This window comes from Gouania willdenowi, chromosome 24 (assembly GCF_900634775.1).
Source record: "Gouania willdenowi chromosome 24, fGouWil2.1, whole genome shotgun sequence".
In the NCBI taxonomy this organism is placed as follows: Eukaryota; Metazoa; Chordata; class Actinopteri; order Blenniiformes; family Gobiesocidae; genus Gouania; species Gouania willdenowi.
Window position 1 is genome coordinate 24,197,581 of NC_041066.1, and position 22,687 is coordinate 24,220,267.

Below are 22,687 nucleotides of genomic sequence, written 5' to 3' on the forward strand. Positions count from 1 at the left end.
GAGGTCAAACATCATTGAGTCACAAACATTAAGTCATTACACAATCAATCCCATATAAGGAGATAGATGTGGATTTATATTATTCTGACCTAAAGATGCTTTAAAGACCCTACGATCACAATGAAAATGTTTATTTACATTCTCTACTGTCGGCATCTTCTCACAAGCAGGAAAAGTCACTAATCAATATCTGAAAAAGTTATTGAACAATGTTAAAAAACTCAAATCTAAGAAAATTACAGGAGTTTCTGTTTAAAAAAACTGCATGGGATCCTTAGCGACCTTGAATGTTGTGGCACCAGACGTCAAGGTGACAAAAACACAACCTTGTGGGACTAAAAAAGATTTCCAAGAAAGTCAACAATCACCGTGATTCTTGAAAATAACGTAAAAACATTACATTTAAGGACAGCTATAGAGGTATTTTAATAAAGGGCACCCATTGTAAAGATGCGCATGCTAAAATAAACATTTAGCAACAAACCATGTTTAAAAAATGTACGTACAATTTTTAATGTTACTTTTGACAAGATTTACTGCACAATTTGTGAGATTTGTAATATTTAAAACTATGTGAATGTTAAATCTAAATGTTAAATATTAAATCTAAAAGTTAAATATTAAATGTAAATGCTAAATCTAAATGTTAAACCTAAATGTTAAATGCAAATGTTAAATCTAAATCTCAAATCTAAATGTTAACCATTAAATCTAAATGTTAAATCTAAATATTAAATTTAAAGGTTAAATTTAAATCTAAATGCTATATATTAAATCTAACTGCTAAATGTTAAATTTATATCTAAATGTCACAGGTGAAACTAAATATTTAGCTAATAGGCAAATTCACCAAAAGTACCAGAATAAAAGCTCACCTTTGATATTTAACATATAGATTTAGATGTAACATTAAGATTTAGATTAAAAATTTAAAATTGACATGGAACATTTAGATCAGAATCAGAAAGGTTTTTATTCACAAGTACAGTTTGAAACAGCACAAGGAATTTAACTTGTCAGTTGGTGTGAAGAACATGCGCACCAACACACCGAGGCAGCCATCTGCGGCGCCATTCATAGAAATGTTAAATGTTAAATCTAAATGTTAAAATTTAAATCTAAATCTCAATGTCACAGGTGAAACTAAGTATTTAGCTAATATGCAAATTCACCGGAAGTACCAAAATTAAAAACTCACCTGTGACATTTAACATTTAGATTTAGATTTAAATTTAGATGTAACATTGACATATTTTTGCGAGAAAAGTAAATATCCCAAATATTGCTGTAAATCTGGTCAAATGTAACATTAAAAAAATCATGTTTGTTGCTAAATGTTGCAAAAAGTTGTGTAACTTTACGATCAGTGTCCTTGTGTTGGTTCAGGGTTAGGGTTGGCAATGGGATTGTGAATAATAATAATATAGTTAATTAAATAAGGCTTTGATATGAGTTTAAAAATAAAGACCTGCATCCATTGGGCAAAGGAAGAAAAAAATGAAAAGGCACAATTTTTCCTATTTTCTGTTAACACTAACAACCCCATTTTCAAGACATGTCAGGTCAAGTGGAAAACAAGTAGCTGATGATATGTATTTTTTGCATTTCCCTGATGGAGTGAAGACACAGCTGCATTAGGAAGCTGAGAACGTAATCACCTAAATGGATGAAGATGGAAAGCTTTCTCACTGTAATTGACTTGATTATTGTAACACACAAACTGTCACTCAATTATGGCGTTCAATCTTCTCCTCCTGCTCATTCAGAGGTGGAATGCACTTGCATGCATTTGCAACCAGCTTTATTGACGGCCGCTCAGGTTCAACCTGACCTGCGTACAGTGAAAGGTCAACAGCTATCAACAGAATAAAGAGACCGTGTCACACACCTAGTGGGCAGTCTGGCAGCAGCCTGACGACACACTATTCTCAGCTCATACAAAACATTTATTCTCAGATTCCTTCTTGATTTTGATGATGGATGAATAAATGCCACTGTTATATATTTAATTTACTGTGTTTTTTTTAATCATATAAAGACATAGCGTCGAACTCATAAATCAATAAACTCAAGATTATTCGCTGGAAAATAAGATGTAAAAGGTTAAAATATGTTTTGTTCTTCACTGTAAACACTTTAATTATATTTTCAGAAAAATTCCACGCATTGCATTGTGGGATGTGGAATCCTGTAGAGCCTAGGTTCCCAAAGTGGGGTACGCAAATTGTCATTGGGGGTACGAGTATTAATGCTAGGTTAATGCTAAGCTAATGTAGGCTAATGTCAATGCTAGACTAATGTTAGTTAATGCTAACATTAGGTAATGCTATGTTTATGCAAATGCCAGCTAATTTTATTGTTAATGTTAATGCTAGCAAATGCTAATGCTAGGCTAGAGCTATGTTTATGCTAATGCCAGTATTAAGCTAATGCTAATGTTAATCAATGCTAGCTAATGCTAATGATAGGCTAATGCTAGCTATTTCTAACAGTAATGCTATAGCACCTGCATCATACTGTGCAATCTATTGTACTTTGTAAAAGAAAACAATTGAGTCATTCTGTGTATTTCTGTTGTAATTTTGTGTTTTTTGGTGTCATTTATGTGTTTTATTGTATATTTTTCAGTTACTTTTGCATATGTTTTGTCGTCCTCTGTGCATTTTTATTGACTCTTTGTGCATTCTATTGTAAGTTTGTATATATTTTTTTAGTCATTTTGTGTATGTTTGTTGTCATTTTGTGTTTTTGGAGTAATTTATGTGTATTTTTGGAGTTGTTTTGTAAACTTTGCGTATATCCATAGTCATCTTGTTTATGCAGTTTTTGCCATTTCCTGTCGTCTCCCACCTGTTATGGGACAAAGATTGATGTTTGTGTTTTCAGTTCATGTTTTAATCAAGATCATTTTTTTCATTATCATTAATATAATTCTCATTTTCAACAGAAGAAATTACACATTTTATTATCCCCATATTTTTCATGCTTTTATTTGTTAATTTTCCTCTCTCACTGTGCCATCGTGTATTTGAAAAACACTGGTCTATGAGGCCTAAACTATGTCCTGATTAAAAAAATTTAAAAAACTAGCATCTCCAGCAGCTTTATATTAAATAAAAAAACAACTACCTAAACATCCCCTATTTTCATGCTTGTTAAATATGAAATGAGAGCAGAAAACCAATCATAGAAGTGATTTATTAATTTTACAGCCAAGGACTTATGTTCATAATCCAGTATTAGCTTTGAAACACTGTCAGAATCAATGATATAACAACACCGCGCCACCACATTAAACCGATACAGAGGTTTAGTTAAAACAAGCACACGTCATCGTCTCTGCTGTTGTTACAGAGTCAATAACCAGACCCCATCCATCAACATGAAGCCACTTCATTAGATGTCATGATGTTGATGAATTCTATTATCCGTCTGTTTGTGTGAACTCATGCATATCAATTATCGCAGTGCAACAGTGATGGAAAAAAACTAACAACCCCGAGTGTAAATGAAAACAACATTATTAATATTATTATTCCAAACCTCCGCTAATTGCACTAATTGTGTCTGATGTGATGATTTAAAAGAAGTCATTTCATTTACAGTTTTGTATCAGCATTTTCACATCCATGTAAACAATAGGAGATGAGTCGGCGTTTTTCAGGTCAAAGTTTTAACACTTTTTTCCCGCCTAAAGTGATCCTCCACTGTTTTTACAAATGTGGCCTAAAAACTTCTAAATGTACTTATTAGTAGATCTATGTCTAACAAAACACATTATTTTGCACCATATTCGTTTTTATTAACTTTTAAAAATGATATTACTTTACAGCGTTAAATTCTGTGTTCCACCATCTTGATTGATGATGTCACGCGGCCCCACTTCCTGTAAACATCCCATTGTTTTCTATTGGAATGAAACATTCAGCCTGATTTTTACATCATTTAGCAGCTTTTTCAGTCAAAATTCAAACTTTTGACGCTCTGGTGGCTAAAGTTGGCGAGTAAATCACGGATTACTGAAGATGCATAAACCCTGAGGATAGAAGTGCTTTTGGGTGGGAGTCCTTCAACAGTTTGTGGTTTACTTGCTAACTTCAGCCACCAGAGCATGTCAGCGCACTATTTCAGGGAAGATAAAGGTCCCTTAGGATAGCTTTTCTTCTCTGCTTCATTTTCTACTACCAAACTGCAGAGTTTGCAGTCAACAACCGGGTCACAACCGTTTTTAATTCTCATTCTGTAAACAAAAGGTTTATATCGACATCTTTTAACGTTTCCTGATTATTTAGAGCAACTAAAAGATCTAAAAAGCTACTAAATGTTTCACTCCAATAGAAAACAATGGGATGTTTACAGGCAGTGGAGCCGTGTGACATCATCAATCATGTGATTTCAAGATGGCGGAACACAGTAGCTCCATTTTTAAAAGTTAATAAAACAAATATGGTGCATAATAATCCATTTTGTTAGACATAGATCCACCAATAAAGCACATTTAGAAGATTTTAGGCCACATTTGTAAAAAAAATTCCCTTTAAGATAATCTTTGCATCGTGTGTGAGGTGGTTAATCCCGCCCTCTAATCCTCTGGTGTCGGGTTGTGGAACTGAATGACGGCGTACTTGCCGTTGGTCATCCAGCTCGGATCCCGAGACGTGAGCTTCTCCGCTTGTCCTGGCTGAAGTCCCACCTGCACGTTTGCCTTCAGGGTCCTCAGACTGCACAGCGGTGCGGGTCCGAACCCTCGCAGCGCCGTGTTAAAGTCCACCACGTGTTCCCAGTCCCTGTCGCCGGTCAGTTTCCTGTAGTTCAGATCTCCTTTAAACAGCACCAGGTCTGCTTCCTGCAGACTGGCGTACAGGTCCGGGGCGTCAGACGCCATGTCGCAGAACTCGTGGGGCTGCGTCCAGAAAGGATGGTCGTGATAGCGCCAGACGCCCTGCTTCAGATACGTCTGCCACTGGACGCCGCACTTTGACAGCCAGCGGTGATTGGCCGCCATCGCCTGACGCACAATCCACTGCAAATCATTGGCAGTGACGTCGGAGACGAACCACGGGAGAGACTTTCCGTGAAAATGGATCTGACGTACGAGACCAGAGGAAACCAAAAAGTCAGCAAAGACCAAGTCCGTCACCAACTCAAAGCCGGCGTTGTCGAGCACGATGTCGACTCTGTCCACCTTGGTTTTCCCCAACTTTTCCTGCCTCCGGGCTGACGTCAACGTGGCCCATACGGCATTGGTATCATCCACCAGAATGAATGGATGAAGGCTGCTCAGGGATTCAATAGGACTGGACTTTTGGGAATTATCTTCCCCAGCAGAGATGGACAGATCACACTTGTTCCCCCAGAGAGAAACCTGCAAATTTACAGCAATATTTTACAAAACAGAGAAAAAGTCAGAAATAAAATCAAATCAAATAGAGTTCTTACAAATGCCTAAAAGCAGGAATACAAATATTTTTCATATTATCAATAGGGCTAGGGCTTTAATGCATTAATCAGGATTAATTAATTACAGAAAAATAATGCACACAAAAAATTATGTTGTGAATTGCTTTTTTTTTCCACTCCAAACAGTGCGGAACCTTTTTTATTTCACGAGTTCTCGGTTTACCCATAATACTGATGCACAGACTACAACCAGTAGAACCAGTGCAGAATTTGTCGCTGTGCATCGTGGGCGTCAATTTGAGTTTATATAAACATTGGACCGTGGCTCAGTGGTAGAGTAGGTCTTCCAATAACCGAAGGGTTTGGGGTTTGAATCCTGCTCTATCTAAGTCATTGGGCAAGGCACTTTACCCACAGTGCCTCATGTGAATGGGTATGAATTGTATGAATGTTGGTGGTGATCGGAGGGGCCGTGGGTGCAAAATGATGTGAGTGAATGAATGGTTTCTGTAAAGCACTTTGAGTCCCCTCGAAAATATATATATATATATTAATATTAATATTATTATCAAAACAAAAGTTGTGTGCAAACTGTGTCTAGAAGCGCTGCTACAGATAGCATCGTCTGACCAAACTTATCAACTGCTATGTAGAAAAACTATTTCAAACTAAATTCATCAGTTGTTATGTTTATTTCATGATATCCACAGATATTTTAGTTATCTGGAATGTTCTGGACTAAGTGCTGTTTTTTCATTTTAATACAAAAACACATTTGTTTTAGAAAGTTTAAAAAAAAAAAACTAAATTACATTTAATTAAGTCTCCAATGAATTAGATTGTTTTTCAATCGAGTCCCACTACTAATTATGAAAGATATGACACTGACCTGTAGCAGTGTGCTGAAATGCTCAAAGAGCTGATTCTGAAAAAGCTCCTTTGCGTTCTTCCTTATTCCTTCCAAGTACGTACACAAGTCCATAACCGCCTGCTGAGAGTCAAAGAAGCTTTGGGTTTTTCCCTCATTAAAAACATCGTATTCACTGATGGGGGGGCTGAAGGGAAGGAAAAACAAACTGTGAGTAATTCCAGCAAGTTCATTTTGTCTTCATCTTGAATAATATATTATATTAAGGTTTGATTTATCCAGACTACTTTTTTCAGGAAATGTATTCCAAAAGAAGACAAAATGATCGTAGACGTCACACATCAATAGAATGCACCAAAGGACAGCAAAAATCCACAAATGTACTCATTGACTTATTATGGAAATATACAAAAACAACTGGAAAACATTTTTAAAAACACAAAGTACACAATACGACATCAGAAATACAGATAAATGACTCCAAAAACATGCAAAATAACAACAAATATATACAAAATGACTCCAAAAAAACATACAAAAGTACAATAAATTGTACACAAGTGAAACAAAAACACAACTTTCACAAAAATAACGGATAAATATACAAAACAATAAGAAAAAAATACATAAATGACACCAAAAACACAAAATAATAACAAAAATACACAAAATGACAACTAACACAAAATAATAAAAAGCAATGCAAATTTACTCTAAAAAACACACAAGAAGACTAAAAATATAGACATAATCACGGTTGTGAGCTTGTAATTGTTCTCACTTGAGCAGGAGGGCCTCGTGTATTCTCCGGTACATGTAACACTCCACGTATAACCATGGAGAGCTAAACCAGCTGACACACTCTTGGTCTCCCTGTAACTTCTGCTGTCTTTGCAGATACTGGTTCCACGCTTCTGAATCCTTCAGGTCATCTTTAAGTTCCACCACAGGTTTGTCAGTTTGGAGCTCGTTCCTCAGTTTTGACAGAAGACCGATCGCATTCTTCTCAGCCTCAATACCTTCCTGTTTATAAAAAGAACGAGGAAACACAAGCAGCAGCAGTCATGTGTCAAGTATTTAACTACAATGAAATGGTGCAAACTGAGATAATAATGCTCACCTCGCCATACTCTTCAAAAAACGTGTTTTTGTTGCGATGAATTGTGTCTATTACCTTCGTCAGAATGGTTGGCATTCGGTCTCTTATGGTCAAATAAGCAAAAGAGCTGAAATAGTGACAGAACAGATGATGTTTAAATTCATTTTAGTTCACAGGCAAAATATGGAGCAGTTTCATCTCAACAGGATTGGAAAAAACATTGTTAACCATGGTTTCCACTTCCAAATTCTACTCATACAATAAATGACAAAGTTGCTGGATCGTATCTTCAAAATACCTTAATTTTTTGAAGCAATATTGTATAATTTTGGGCAATTTTGTAGGATTGTTTGTTGGAAATTGCAGATAAAAAAATAGTGAGACATGGCGAATACTGTGGAGTTACATTAGATTTGTGAGTTTGAAGGGACTGAGATAACTACATGTGAATTATTTCATAACTACACAATATTTGTCATTTTTACTTGTTACTTGTTAAATGAATCTGTGATAACCACATGTATTGTTCTGAATAATAGCCACTGATATCCAGGAAGTTTGTTATTAATTGCACCCTAGTATATAGTAAACTTAAAGATTAAATAAAAGGGGTTAAAAGTGACAAAAAATATGGTAATGGAATTTTAAAAACCACAGAAATTGGTTAAAGGTTCCAAATGAACAGAAAGTATCAATGTTGGAACAATTAGTTTAAACGGTCAAATAATGGGCGTGCCAAATCGTGAATGTGGTTAAATTGGCAAAAAATAAGCAAAAAAATATGGTAAAAAAAAAAATAGAGGTCAAAATTGACAATAATGGGTCAACATATGAGACAGTTGGAAAAGAGGTGGAAATGGGTTTTTAAGAGCTGAAAATGTCTTGACAATGAAAAAAAATGTGCAGAAAAGGCATTGAAATTTGATGAAATGGTAAAAATGCATTATAAGGAGCAAATATGGCAAGAAAAAGTGATGAAAATAGGTTAAAATATGACAAGTTTGGTGTCGTTGCAGAAAAATGGTAAAAAAAAAAAAAAAAAAGTAAAAATAGGCTCAAATAGTTAAAAATGGGGTCCTTCATCATTCAATATCAAGGACGTAATTGTTTAATAAATTAACAGAGGAGGAACAAAGACGTTATAAATGTACTGTTGACTATGCTATATTATTAAATGCTAATATTAGGAGACACGTTACAATTGTATTTAATGTGTGGATGGTTTGTTAGCTTTTTCCACTTTAAACGGCGTCAATACAACTGCATTATCGGAACAGAACGTTGCATTATCAAGCAAATATTGCCATTGGTGGCACAGATTTGGTCAGAAGTTAGTAATGTGACCATTTCAGCCACAGCACCGGGTTCATTTTAGCTAACCTGCGTCATTAACGGCGTTTCAATTAGAGATACATTGCCAACGATAACCGAGTGTATTATTGTAACCGAGTAGTTTATCATGGTGTTCGCAACAGTGGCTGTCAACGTACCCGACTACTTTAGCAGAGAGTGAAGGAGGAACTACAGTTTGATCCGCCGCCATGTTTGTTTCTAGCCGTGGAAGACGATTCAAAATCAAACTTTATTGACACGAACAGGAACAGTTGACGCGTCTGCTCGAAACTTAAAGGAGACGCGTTATTTTTTTTAAAGTTATTACCACGTGATTTGCATATGAGAGAGTACTAAATACGCAGCTGTTTATTAAGATGTTTATTTCCTGTTCCCTACAGTTGGATCTTTCATTAAACATGAAATGCTCCCATCTAACGGTTTAACATGTAAACTACAACAAAAATGAAGTGAGGAGGGGAGGGGGTTACATGAGTTTAAAGGCGGCCCGGGAGCCACATGCGGCCCTCAGTCTAGTATAATGCGACCCCCAAAGTAAAAGCACAAAATTACTCCAAGAACAAACATAATGATGTGAAAATACACAAAAAACACGCAAAATAACAATAGGATGCACCAAAGGACAGCAAAAATCCGCAAATGTCCTCTATCTATAATATCTTTTGAAACACATAAAGTGAACAAAACGACATCAGAAATACACATAAATGACTCCAAGAACACACATGATTATGTGAAAATACACAAAGCAATAGCAAGAATACTCCAAAACAAACAAACAAACAAAAAAAAACAACATACAAATAACAATAAAATGCACAAAAGGACAGCAAAAATACAAAAATATACTTTAAAAACACACCAGACGACTGTAGATATACACCAAATTAGCTGAAAATATTTTTATAAACACAGAGTACACATAAATGACTCCAAATAACATAAAATATTACGATAGATTGTGCAAAAGTGGAACAAAATCACAACTTTACGACAAACATATGTAAAAGTAACTCATAAATGACACCAAAAACACAAAATTACAACAAAAATAGACAAAATGACAAATAACAACAAAAAACATACACACGTGTTCTAAAAACACACATTACAACTAAAAATATACACAATATTAACTGACAAAACAACTCCAAAAAGTACACAAAATGAATTCAAAAAGTGCACAAAAAGACAAACATACACAAAAAAGAAAAAGATAAACATATTAAGATACAGTAAAATACACAAAAAGTCAACAAAACTCACATAACGTTACTTGAAAAACGATATGAAAACTACACAAAGACAAAATAGTCTATTGGTACGGTTGCCGTACAGACAACCCCCGGTGCTAATGGTACGTTTACCGAAGTACATGTACATTGCGATATAACTATATCGCAACTATTTTTAAGGTTAGGTTTACGGTTAGGTTTAGTCCTAGTCACGTGACCTAAACTGGCCAATGAGGGGTGCTGCGTATGGATAGAATGTCGGTATATTGATACGTCAATCGTACGGATAGTTACTGCCAAGAAAAAACACCAAAGACACGAAATGGCAACAAACAACACAAATATACAAATTTACTCTGGAAACACAAGATGACTAAAAATATACACAAAAATAACTGAAAATTCTATCTGTGCTATTCAAAATTTAAAAAATAACTGAACATGCTACACCTTTTTGGAGTGTTGCCGCAATGCACACGTCATGATTCGGCAGTCTCAGCAGCATCCTTTGTTGTCCGGGGCAACTGTTGTCATGGAGACATTGATCCACCCAATTAGTAAAGGCCAAATTTTGAACCCCTTGAGGCTTTTTTGGCGGGAACAGTGGGGGAGGGGGACGCGGTCAACGAAAGAACATCTCTTACTATTTGTTCGTTCAGTAAGTAAAAAATTAGAACATAAACTTAACTTTGTGTTTTATGAATGAGTTTACACCAAAAGATTAAAGATTGACTAGAAAAGGGTGAAAATGTTTAGTTTGTGTTTTGTTGTTTTAGAGAAGCTCGGTCTCCAGGGGAACAGGGCCGTTGTCAGGATGTGGGGTCTCTGGAAGTGGGAGTCCAGCTGCGTCCTCCTCCGGTGTTCATCCGCGGCCTCCCTCCCTCCCTCCCTCCCAGTCCCATCCCCCCACCGGGCCCCAGCCTGCATGGCCGGATCTGTTTTTCTCAACCGAGCGAGAAGTGACTCACCACTCCGGTTTCAAAACAGGCTCAGAACGGAGAGGGGGGAGGGCGGCAGTTAACGTTAAAGGTCTGGTTCAAGCTGTTGTTTCAGCACGAAACACACACAGATCTGTCATGCGATAGTACTGGAAGTTTGTTGCTCAAAAACACTACATTTGTTATTTACAAAGTATCTTAAAAAGATAATTATTAGACTTTAAATCCAACAGTGTTTGTGTGAAATATTCTATCACACAAATCAGTAAAATGTAACTTAGTAAACACAAGTAAGACCCGCACCTTACCTTACATCATTGTTTAAAGTTTTCTCAGCAGGTTAAATATTGGCTTTGTACTTGTGACAAACATTTATTTACATTTTTGTCACCATTTTTTTTTTCTGGTTTCCCAAACTAGATGCAACAATATTTCATCCATAATTCACATTGAAAATGAATGTTGTGTGACAAATAAAAAAAATGTATACTTTTCTAATATGTGCTGTATTTGATTGGTATGTTTCTTATTTGCGAGAAAATGCCTTAGTGAATGACGTTTGGTTTTTTCAAACCACACTGAATTTGTTTGTGAGTAAAGCATGTTTAGAGTGTTTGTGAGATATATAATCAGAATTAAAAGTTCTTTATTGATCACTTATTGCAGATGAAAAGAAGAAACACTAAACTAAGAAAAGAAAGAAAATGTACATCACGAATTAATGATTGTTAATTAAATAGGGATTAAATATAATAAATCGTTTAAACAGGGAGAAAAGTGTAAATAGGAATAGTGTGTTGTTTAAAGCCCTCTGTGTGTGTGTGTGTGTGTGTGTGTGTATTTGTCAGCCACTTGCAGCACATTATGATTAAACAAAGAAAAGAAAAAAAGAAAATATACATAATTAAGTAACGACTGTTAAATTAAATAAGGAATAAATATATTTTTTAAATTCCTCAATTCTCATTAAAATGCATGTTGTTTCACAAATACAAAACTATTTTTTTTATTTTTTTTAAAACATGCTGTATTTGTTTGATTGGCACGTTTCTTATTTGCGAGACAAAATGCATTAGTTTGTCATTTTTGCGAACAACAAATATTTTGTGTACTTTAACACATATAAAAGCGTTTAAACACAAAAATAAACATCCAAACTCTGTAAATTAATCAAATAGAAGTCTGTAAGTTGATGATTTGTGTGTTTGTTTTTAATAGTTTGAGGGAGAAAAGTGTAAATAAGAATAGCGTGTTGTGTTTAAAGCCCTCTGTGTGTGTGTGTGTGTGTGTAGTTGACAGCCACTTCTTACAGCACGTTAGGGTAAAGCAGCACTTCATCATCATCATCATCATCATCTGTAAAACGGCGGTTAAACGGTGCGGGAAATTAACGTTAACTCCACCGCCCACTTTATTTCCTCCAACGGATTCTACACAACGGTCGTTTCAGGGTTTTTTTTTTTTTTTTTTTTCTCCTACCCGCAGCAGTCATGTGATTGTAACGTAAAACCCCTAACCGGAAAACACCGACGCACGACGACCCTCTGCTTCTCCTTCTCTCCGCCGCCAACGAATGCAGCGTTCAGCTCCGAGCAACCGAGGCTCCGGTAACTCGCTCGGTTTAACGGAGAGCTAAAGGTACGGTTTCTACCGCTGTTTGTTTGTTTTTATTCTCAATGTGTGGACTTTACCGTGTGGTAGTGTTGGGAACTGGGTTATTTTGTCACGGAGAAGTTGAAAGAGACGCGTTCGTGACCGCCTCCCCCCCCGCCGCCGCCGCCATCCCATCCCCCCTTTGCCCTGCCCGTGTCGCTACGCGAGGCCGGGTCAACTAGCCAGCTAGCCACATAGCCACGCGCTGTATTGGTATCGGTATCGGTGCTCGGTTCGGTTCGGTTCCGAATCCGCCTTTTATCCTCCAGTTTTCACGCTTCCCTCTTTTTAATTTCAGAGTCACGGACTGAAAACACACCGCGGAAGTAGCTTTCCTTTCCTTTCCACGTGTCTACCCCACATCAGGGGCGGGGCTACTAGCGTGCACAGCAAACAAGTCACTGGGCATTAGTGCATGAATAATAATAATCATAATAAGGTCATGTGATTTCATGCAGGCAAATCATAGCGGTTAAAAACACACCGCGGTATTGTTGAGAGAAGCACGCATCGTGGGGGTTGGGGTTGTTTATTGCTGCAATATCGTCACACTATGGTATAATTCAGTGTTTCTCAACCTTTTCAGCCCACGACCCCCAAAATAAAGGTGCCAGAGACCAGGGATCCCCCACTGTATCCATAAAATAGTCCGTCATTTTATTAATCTGTGATACTCACATTTATTAATTTATTTATCTGAATAATATCCACTGTTATTCAGGAGGTTTATTATTATTAGCACCGCAGTATATAGTCAATGGTAGAATAGGTGGTGAAATGGGATTTTAGAAACCACAGATATTGGTTAAAATTGTGGGCATAAAATGGACAGAAAAAGGTTAAAAGTGTCATTAATATTGGTGTCAGTGTCAGAAATTTGGCGTGGGGTGGGTGTAAATATATTAAAAAAATTAATAAGTAGGAACCATTAGTTTAAACTGGCTAATAATGGGCATTAGAAATTGTGAATGTGATTAAATTGGCAAAAATAAGCATGAAATATGGTGAAAAACGTTAAAAGTGACAATAATGGGTCAACATATGTGACATTAGGTGGAAAAGTGGTAGAAAGGGTTTATAAGTGCTGGAAATGTGTTGAAAGTGGTGACCCCCTCCTAGTGTCTCGCGACCCCAAGGTTGCGAACCACTGATGTAATTAACTGTGCAGATCAATAATAAGATGAGTTTAATCAGAAATGCACATGTGAACTTAAAACACATTACATTAATACATGACTTCAATCAAATTAATAAGTTATTCTATTCTCTACGTTGTAATTCTATTAGGAAAGCCTTTAGTTTTACGTGGAGGTTTATTTTGTGGAATATTTTCCCATTATTCAACAAGTACACTGGTGAAGTCAGGCCTGGTGCTCAATTTTTACACTAATAAAGTAGGGGTGTAACGATATATCATTTAAAAATTTTTTTTTAAAGCAACAATCCAATCAAATAGATTGAAACTCCAACCATCAATCAACATTGTCATCGCCTTATTTTTACTTAATTTAAAAAAAATTTTTTACAAACAATTATTTTAATTTTAAAAGTCTTAAGCTGTGTTTCCATTACAGTTTTTCGCAAAAATAAAAGCGATATTTCTAAAGTTTTATGAAGTATAAATTGCGCTTTGAACGGGTTTCAATTGAAGGTTGTTTCTCACGTGAAATATGCAATATTTCAGTGTTTTTTGTTTTTTTTTAATTCGGCTGTTTCCATTGCTCATTTCCAAGGGTAATGGAAACACAGTACAACAAACACAATGCACAAAAACGCACAAAAATTGTCAAAACATCAACATTTCTTGGTATTTTTTCGAATTGTGGCAAGTTTTGTGTGCAAATATTTTGTGGAATGTTTGCTAGGGCTGTAACGCTTCGATTCGAATCACAATTAGCTGTTATCAATTCAATATATATAACACAAGCACATTAATATTCATAATATATCTTACATACCTTTACATTTGTGATTTTCATAACCCAGTACCCTGGACGCAGGACCTTTAATTCATGATGATATTGATCATGACTGTTTAAAAGAAATACATCTTCAATTCCATAGAGAAGATTTAAAAACCGCTTCAAAATCTACTTTTTTCAAAGTTGGTCAGTGAATTATTCTTACCAGTGATTCTTTTCTTTTATGAATCTTTTTTAAAGATAATGTTTATTTAATTTAGTTTAATTCAGTAATGTTGTGAATGTTAAGATGTATTATATTATTGGGGAAATGTTTAGAGAGAATGATTGTTTTCCTTCAGTTGCAGCCACCAGATGTTAGTTTGGACCAGCAGAGGGCGCTGGTAAATCAGTGTTTGGTTGCGATGCAGCTATTGTGAGCAGTGAAGAAGAGATGCTACGCTAGCAGACAGAGCTAAAAGAAAAATCTGACTTTTACAGCTATTGATGTAACATTACACATATGTTTTGATGCTAAAGGGATAAAGAATCATTTATGAACATGGTTAAGAGTAGAAGGCGGCACAAAGAGAGTAGTAGACCATTCCACCCACCGCCTATGCTTCTGGACATCCCTGCTTAACATATTATCATCCATTAAAAATGATACAAATTAAAAAAAATTGACATTTTAACCAAGATTTTTCAAATTCCAGGAAACTTTCAAAATTGAGGGTTGGATCTCAACAGGGATGTTAAATATTGTTGGGAATTTTTTTATTTTAGCATCATTTAAATGATCAGCATCAGTTATTTAAAGTTACGCCATGTTTCCGTTTACTTATAATAAATAATTCATATGTAAAAAAGTTTATATTTTTTTATTAATTCTCTTGGAAAATTGCAGGTACTTTTCTGCCTATTTGCTGCAGAGCTGCTCTTAACTCAATGAAGTCTGAATTTGCTTCATGTTTTTTTAAAATATTTTATTTTCGATAATTTCAAACTATATATATATATATATTTAAAATGAGTGCCTATACATGTTTGTGGTGTTTTAATGTCAGTTACTTTGCACTATGACCTCTGATGAAGCACGTGTTCCATTCATGATGAAAATAAGCAGAATTCCAGCTGTTGGATCCATGGATCAGAGTGGTTTGATGCTTCCTGATTTACTGGGAGGGGGTAGAACCAGTTCAGCCTAAGGAATGTGTGACCACACCCTTAACCCTGGTCATGTGATTGCCTGAAGCCCTGTTGGTCCTCCCCTGACCTCCAGGGTCAGCAACCAGTGGTCAGCAGAACATTCCGACTGCAAAGGGGTGGAATGTTTCCATGGAAACCTAAGCTTGGGAATTTTATATACATATAAACTTTTCATGGTTATTTATTGTAATTGGGGCTGGGCAATATATCGCGATTCAAGATATATCGAGTTTTCTATTTGGGCAATATCAAAAATGATAATATCGCCTATATCTAGATAGGGCTGCACAATTTATCGAATTTTAGTCGTGATCACGAATAAATAAATCTGATTGTTGGCTTTATTTATATTTAAAATATGGGCTCTGCACGCTGTAATAGTTTATTTATTCAGTTAGCCTTGGGTACATTTAGAATTCTTGTTACTTTTTATTATGTTTTTAGTATAATTGTTATTTAAAGCTTAATTTTGCACTGATTACTGTACATATATTGTTTGTTTGAATGTAGTGTAATATAAACACTGATTTTTTTCCTAATATGATAAATAATTGTAATTAAAATCAGGATTACAAAATTGATAAAAAATAATCGTGATTTTCATTTTTGGCCATAATCGTGCAGCCCTATATTGAGATACAGTACATCTATTTTTTTTTACTTGTTAATATTTCCCTTCAGGGATTAATAAAGTAATTCAAATATCTACACAATCACACAGTACAAATCACATCATACAAGTATTTAATATTATTTTTAGAGTACAGTCAAACAGTGTCCTTTACACATTTTTCCACATTTCTGAGATATATACTATATATATATATATATATATATATATATATATATATATATATATATATATATATATATATATATATATATATATATATATATATATAGCTTAGCTTAAATTAGCTTATTTTGTATTAAAATACTCATTTTAGGAATCGCTGCTTTCGTTATTTTTAGGGATGTAACGATTAATTGTAAGGCAGTTAAAAATGGATTCATAGGTATCACAGTTCACATCGATACTGTGAAAATTGAATTGCAGTACTTTTTTTAAACAGCAGAGTGCGCTATATATTTATCCTTCTCTTGTCCAGAAGTGTTGGCAGCGGCGGAATCTACTGCTACTTTCTTTCTGGTCGCCGTCTACTTTTAAACATGTTCATAAATGATTCCTTACCCCTTTAGCACTGAAAGAATATCTGTAATATTACGTGAATATCTGTAAAAGTCACGTTTTTCTATTAGCTCTGTCTGCTAGCATAGCATCTCTTTTTCACTGCTAGAATATCTATATGCCAACTGACCACTGGGTTACCAGTGCCTCTGCTGGTCCAAACAAATACAGTGGGGCAAAAAAGTATTTAGTCAGCCACCAATTGTGCAAGTTCTCCCACTTAAAAGGATGACAGAGGTCTGTAATTTTCATCATAGGTACACTTCAACTGTGAGAGACAGAATGTGAAAAAAAATCCAGGAATTCACATTGTAGGAATTTTAAAGAATTTATTTGTAAATTATGGTGAAGTGTACCTATGATGAAAATTACAGACCTCTGTCATTTTAAGTGGGAGAACTTGCACAATTGGTGGCTGACTGAATACTTTTTTGCCCCACTGTATCTGACGTAAATACAGTGCAATGACTGTTTTTTTTTTTAAAGTCCAATTGTTAAGGCACAAAAAACATTTTTAGTTGCACTTCTAAAAAGAAAAATAACTATTATGCAGTTTTGCATTGTTTACTATAGAACCAGAATTGAAATGAATAGGCTTCTTCTTCATTTGTATTATTCCTTTATTTATTTCATTCAAGATTGTCATTTTGTGTTTTTGTCGTCTATATTTTTTTTTTTAATCATTTACCATTTGTTTTCTCTAATTTTGTGTGTTTTGTGTATTGTATTCATCTTGTGTTTTTTTCTGTCATTTTGTGAGCTTTTGTTGTTTTGTGTGTTTTTTGTCATTTTGAGCCTACCTTTAAGGTTAGGCTCAAAACATTCCTCTTTGGTAAAGCTTTTAGTTAGGAACCAGCTCATTGCTCATAGTTAAGATGCAATAGGCATAGACTGCCGGTGGGGGGGGTCTGGCATGCTCGGTTGGAGAGAGGTTGGAGAGGGCGTTAAGAGAGAGGTCATTTAGGTTAGAGAGGGACCGGAGAGGGTCCCATTCCTCTCTCAAACACTCCCTCTATGTCTGCTTCTTCCCTTGTGTGTTTGCTCCTGTTCTCCTTCTGGCTTTTGTCTTGCAGGTCCGTGGGATCCTCAGTGTGGAGTTACAGAGTCTCAACAACTCTGTCTCCACCCTTTCCTCTGCACACACCCAACACAGCATAACGTGGATGGCTGTTCATCATAGGAATGGGATCCACACAAGGTTCCTGCTGCTTAACAGAAGGTTTTCCTTGCCGCCATGATGAATTCATGTTGGGTGTGGGATACATATGTATGTGTATATACGTATATATGCATATGTGTGTATCCATAAAATGAAGAGTCCGTCCCTAAGACTGCTCTACTGTAAAGTGTCTTGAGATACCATTGGTTATGATTTGGCGCTATACAAATAAAGATTGATTGATTGATTTTGTGTTTCTGGTGTTTTCTATATTCTCTCATGTATTGTATTTTTGTTAGTATCTGTGTGTGTTCTTCATGTTATTTAGTAAATTTTTCTCATTTTGTGTATTTTTGTTTTAATTTTGTTGGTTTTTACTGCCTTTTTATCTGTTTTTCTTGTGTGTTTTTAATGTCATTTTAGTTGTTTGAAATGTATGTTCTTTGTATCATTTAATACATTATTCACTCATTTTGTTTTGTTTTTTTATTATTGTTTTGTCTATTTTTCTGTTATTTTGTGTATTCTTGGTGTTCTTTGTATCATTTAGGAGATTTTTTTTTTCAGTTTTTGTTGTTTTATTGTATATTTTTGCTGTCATTTTGTGTGTTTTTTTATTGTGTGTATGTTAGTTTGTTGTATGTTGTTAATATAATTTAGTGAGTTTTGGGCTCTGCTTCCAGACAGGAAACTCAGCTGTGTGTGTGTGTGTGTGTGTGTGTGTAGGTTGAAGAATGGAGCTGGCCAACCATGGTCTTATCCTGCTGCAGCAGCTGAACGCTCAGAGGGAGTTTGGCTTCCTGTGTGACTGCACCGTGGCCATCGGAGACGTCTTCTTCAAAGCACACAAAGCTGTCCTCGCTGCCTTCTCCAACTACTTCAGAATGCTCTTTATTCACCAGGACAGGTAACACACAGATGTGAACTCATAAAATCAGGAAAAAACACTTTTAACACGTTGTTTATCACCTTAATGTACACAAGCCATTCATTTTAATAATCATTAACTATGGTCTTAACCCTTGTGTACCCCTTTAAATGGACATACATTTGTGTACACAAACGGTCTCATTAAAGTGCAATAAAATGTACTAAATATTTATTTATTCTTTTTACCTCCATCACATCAGATCTTTTCAACTACTTAGACCTATCCATAGATATACAATTATACATTTTCATGTTTTTATGTTTAATATGTTAGGATTTCAACTTTTTTCAGGAAATTTACTTTGATCTCCCGACATGTTTCGACTGCCAACTGTCAGTCTTCCTCAGAGGCGTCTGCTGATCACTTTGATGTGTCCTTATTAGTTCTTGCTGGGCGTGGCCAACTTGATAGGCCACGCCCCCTGTCGCCTGTTGTGTTGCATAATGATTTGTCACGATTACATGATAAATATGTGCTTACAATGGGAGTCAATGGAGCAAATTTGGTCACGAGGTTATTGTCTGTATGATTTATGATTTATTTCCTTTTTTATACATTTTCAATAGACAGGACTTTGGAATTAAGCAAATAAACATGAGAAATCAATAGTGGCAAAATTTCATACATCTAGCCTTAAAAAATGATCAGAATATTGAGAGGCAAAAAAATAAAAATTCATTTCCTGGTTTCTCAAAAAATACAATCTAATTTGCAGAATTAAGAGTTTTATTTTCAAATGATTCATTGCACAAAAATGATGTGTTAGAGGTAGAAAATGTAAATAAAGCTGTCAATAAATAAATAAAGCATTCATGAACACAAAGGCAGAGTTTGTTTAATGGCTTCCACTCTAGTAAAAATCCTGCTGAATTTGCTTTAATTGTCTTAGATAAATGAACAAAACTCGTGCAGATGTTTTTACTTTTCTGCTCTGACTTGTTCTAATGATGTAAAACTCCTCTTTGTTTCTGCTCCTCAGTGACTGTGTGCGTCTGAAAGCCGCTGACATACAGCCTGATATCTTCAGCTATCTCCTCAACCTGATGTACACGGGGAAACTGGCGCCGCAGCTGATCGACCCCACGCGCCTGGAGCAGGGCGTCCGCTTCCTGCACGCCTACCCTCTGCTGCAGGAGGCCAGCCAGTCTGCGTTCTCCCACCCCGAGCAGAACCTCAACCTCTCCACCTCCCTGTACGGCATCCAGATTTCTGACCAGCAGGTGGCGCTGTCGGCCCTGCTCCCGGCGGCGCCGCACGTTTCCTCTTCGCCCTTCGACATGGAGACGGTGGCCTCAGAGAGCAAAACCGCTGTGTCCTTAACGCCGACCAGGCCCATTTCACCCCCCACCCTAGACGTTTCCTCTAAGCCCATGGTGGAGGAGGGAGGGGCGGACGGGTCCTCCGTCAGCGCCATCCTTCACGTGAAGCCCAGCATCATGAAGAGAAGCTCCTCCTTCAGGAAGCACTACTCCTGCCATCTGTGCAGGAGCCGCTTCACCCAGAGGAGTCTGCTGAGGGAGCACCTCCTCCAGCACACCCACACCCTCCAGCACCAGACCCTCCCTGAGCTCAGTGACCTGGGGGTGGAGCCCAGTGCCGTGCTGCAGGCGGGGCTTAAAGAGAACCACGCTGGAGTAGGCGGGGCCTCAGTTGAAGTCATCAGCGACAGCGAACAAACTCCGGTTTCTGCAGCGAACTCCGACTCGCCCCAAGCGGAGGTCTCCACCTCCTGCTGGGGAGTGGGGGGGCTAAACTCCCAGTCCGACACGCCGCCACCGTCGGACATTGCCGACATCGACAACCTGGAGAGCGCCGACCTGGACCGCGAGGTGAAGCGGCGAAAGTACGAGTGCTCCACGTGCGGCCGCAAGTTCATCCAGAAGAGCCACTGGCGTGAGCACATGTACATCCACACGGGGAAGCCCTTCAAGTGCAGCGCCTGCGGCAAGAGCTTCTGTCGTGCCAACCAGGCGGCACGCCACGTGTGCCTGAACCAGGGCGTGGACACGTACACCATGGTGGACCGGCAGAGCATGGAGCTGTGCGCCGCGGGCGACAACAGCCAGATGGAGGCCATGTTCCTCAGCTCCACCAAGCCTTACAAGTGCAACATCTGCACCACCACCTTCTCCAGCCCCAGTGAGGTCATCAAACACTTGTGCTTCACGCAGGGCCTGCAGGGGAACCTCCTGCTGCAGCGCGAAGAACTGTCCAAAGACGAAGGCTCTGATTTGTCTAACTCGGCCACGCCACTAGAACCCATAAAGTCGGAGGAGATCCTGGTAGAATAGAGTTCAACTCCTTATATTTGTTCTTTTTAACACGTGTTTATCGCCTAAATTAAGGTTAACAGGTAAGCTGGAATGACTGTACGCGGGCATGTGTCATATTTTAAACATAACCCATGAACATTCTTCTTGTAGCGACGAAATAATACCTACATGTTTCACTTTTTTATCATCAAATACATTTTTGAAGAAGTTAACTCGTGTAATTTAATTTTTCCCAAATTCTAGGAGCAAAAACAATTGGCCACGAAACTGTAGAGCATTTACTGAACTTAAAGAGATCCTCCACTGTTTTTTAAACCTTTCTAAAACCTTTCAAATGTCCTTATTAGTTGATTTATGTCAAACAAAACACATTATTTAGCACCATATTCATTTTCTTTTCGTCCAAAAATGGGACTAGTTTACAGTTTTAAAGCCTATGTTCTTCCATCTTGATGATGTCACATGGCCCCACTGCCTGTAAACAACCCATTGTTTTCTATTGGAGTAAAATATTTTTGGTAGATTTTTAGTAGATTTTTCAGTCAAAATTAAAACTTGTGCAGCTTTTTGTTTATCAGGAAAAGTTAAAGATGTCGATGTAAACCCTTTTGTTTACAGAAAGAGAATAAAAACAGTTGTGACCTGAAAACACCAGGGGGCGACACTTCCATCTCTGGTTTAATGGTAGACAATGAAGCAGAGAAGAAGAGCTCTCCACAGAAGACACTTAAACCCTCAGGATAGAAGTCCTTTTGGGTGTGAGTCCTTCAACAGTCTGTGATTTACTCGCTAACTTGAGCCACCAGAGCGTCTCATCACACTGTTTAAGGGAGATTAAAGGTACTGTTGTGGAACTGTTGCCCTCTGTGATCAAAGATTTCATCCTCTTTCTGTAAACAAAAGGTTTACATCGACATCTTTAACTTTTCCTGATTATTTAGAGCAACTACAAGCAGCACAAGTTCTAATTTTGACTGAAAAAGTTGCAAAATGATCTAAAAAAAAAAAAACTACTAAATAATCTATAAATCAGGCTGAATGCTTCACTCCAACAGAAAACAATGGGATGTTTACATCGCCGTGTGACATCATCAATCACATGATTTCAAGATGGAGGAACACAGGCTGTAAAACTGTAAAGTAGTCCTATTTTTAAAAGGTTATTAAATACATTGTGTTTTATTAGGCATTGATGGTCTAATAAGGACATTTTAAAGGTTTTTGGCCACATTTGTAAAAACAGTGGAGAATGACTTTAATGACACAAAACAATCAGAGCTCACATTTTAGTCGAGTTTGAAGTTGAATGAAAAGTCTGTTTAGTGTGCAATGTGCTTCCTTTGATCTGCTTTCTTCTCATTTTTAAACTTGTTTTTTTTTAATCATTTACTGAAAAATCATTGTTTCATTCAAAAATCACAAATTTGCTTAAATTTGTCCCAAAACCCATCATTTTAAACACCTGTTGTAAACACTGCT

At 36.8% G+C, this 22,687-nt stretch overlaps 2 protein-coding genes across 2 annotated transcripts; one reads left to right on the top strand and one right to left on the bottom strand.

Annotated features, from left to right (window-relative positions):
• Positions 1–4,536: 4,536 nt before the first annotated feature.
• LOC114457565 (protein-glutamate O-methyltransferase-like) lies at positions 4,537–8,977 on the bottom strand. The gene is made up of 5 exons (XM_028439516.1): positions 8,858–8,977; positions 7,389–7,494; positions 7,050–7,291; positions 6,290–6,455; positions 4,537–5,365 (listed from the first exon to the last, which is right to left on the bottom strand). The coding sequence occupies exons 1-5, from the start codon at positions 8,908–8,910 to the stop codon at positions 4,583–4,585; spliced, it is 1,350 nt and encodes a 449-aa protein (XP_028295317.1). The 5' UTR covers positions 8,911–8,977; the 3' UTR covers positions 4,537–4,582.
• A 3,526-nt stretch (positions 8,978–12,503) lies between these two features.
• Positions 12,504–21,617, top strand: LOC114457562 (zinc finger and BTB domain-containing protein 2-like). The gene is made up of 3 exons (XM_028439513.1): positions 12,504–12,531; positions 18,731–18,911; positions 19,915–21,617. Exons 2-3 carry the CDS (start codon positions 18,739–18,741, stop codon positions 21,224–21,226), a joined length of 1,485 nt encoding a protein of 494 aa, XP_028295314.1. The 5' UTR covers positions 12,504–12,531; positions 18,731–18,738; the 3' UTR covers positions 21,227–21,617.
• Positions 21,618–22,687: the final 1,070 nt, after the last annotated feature.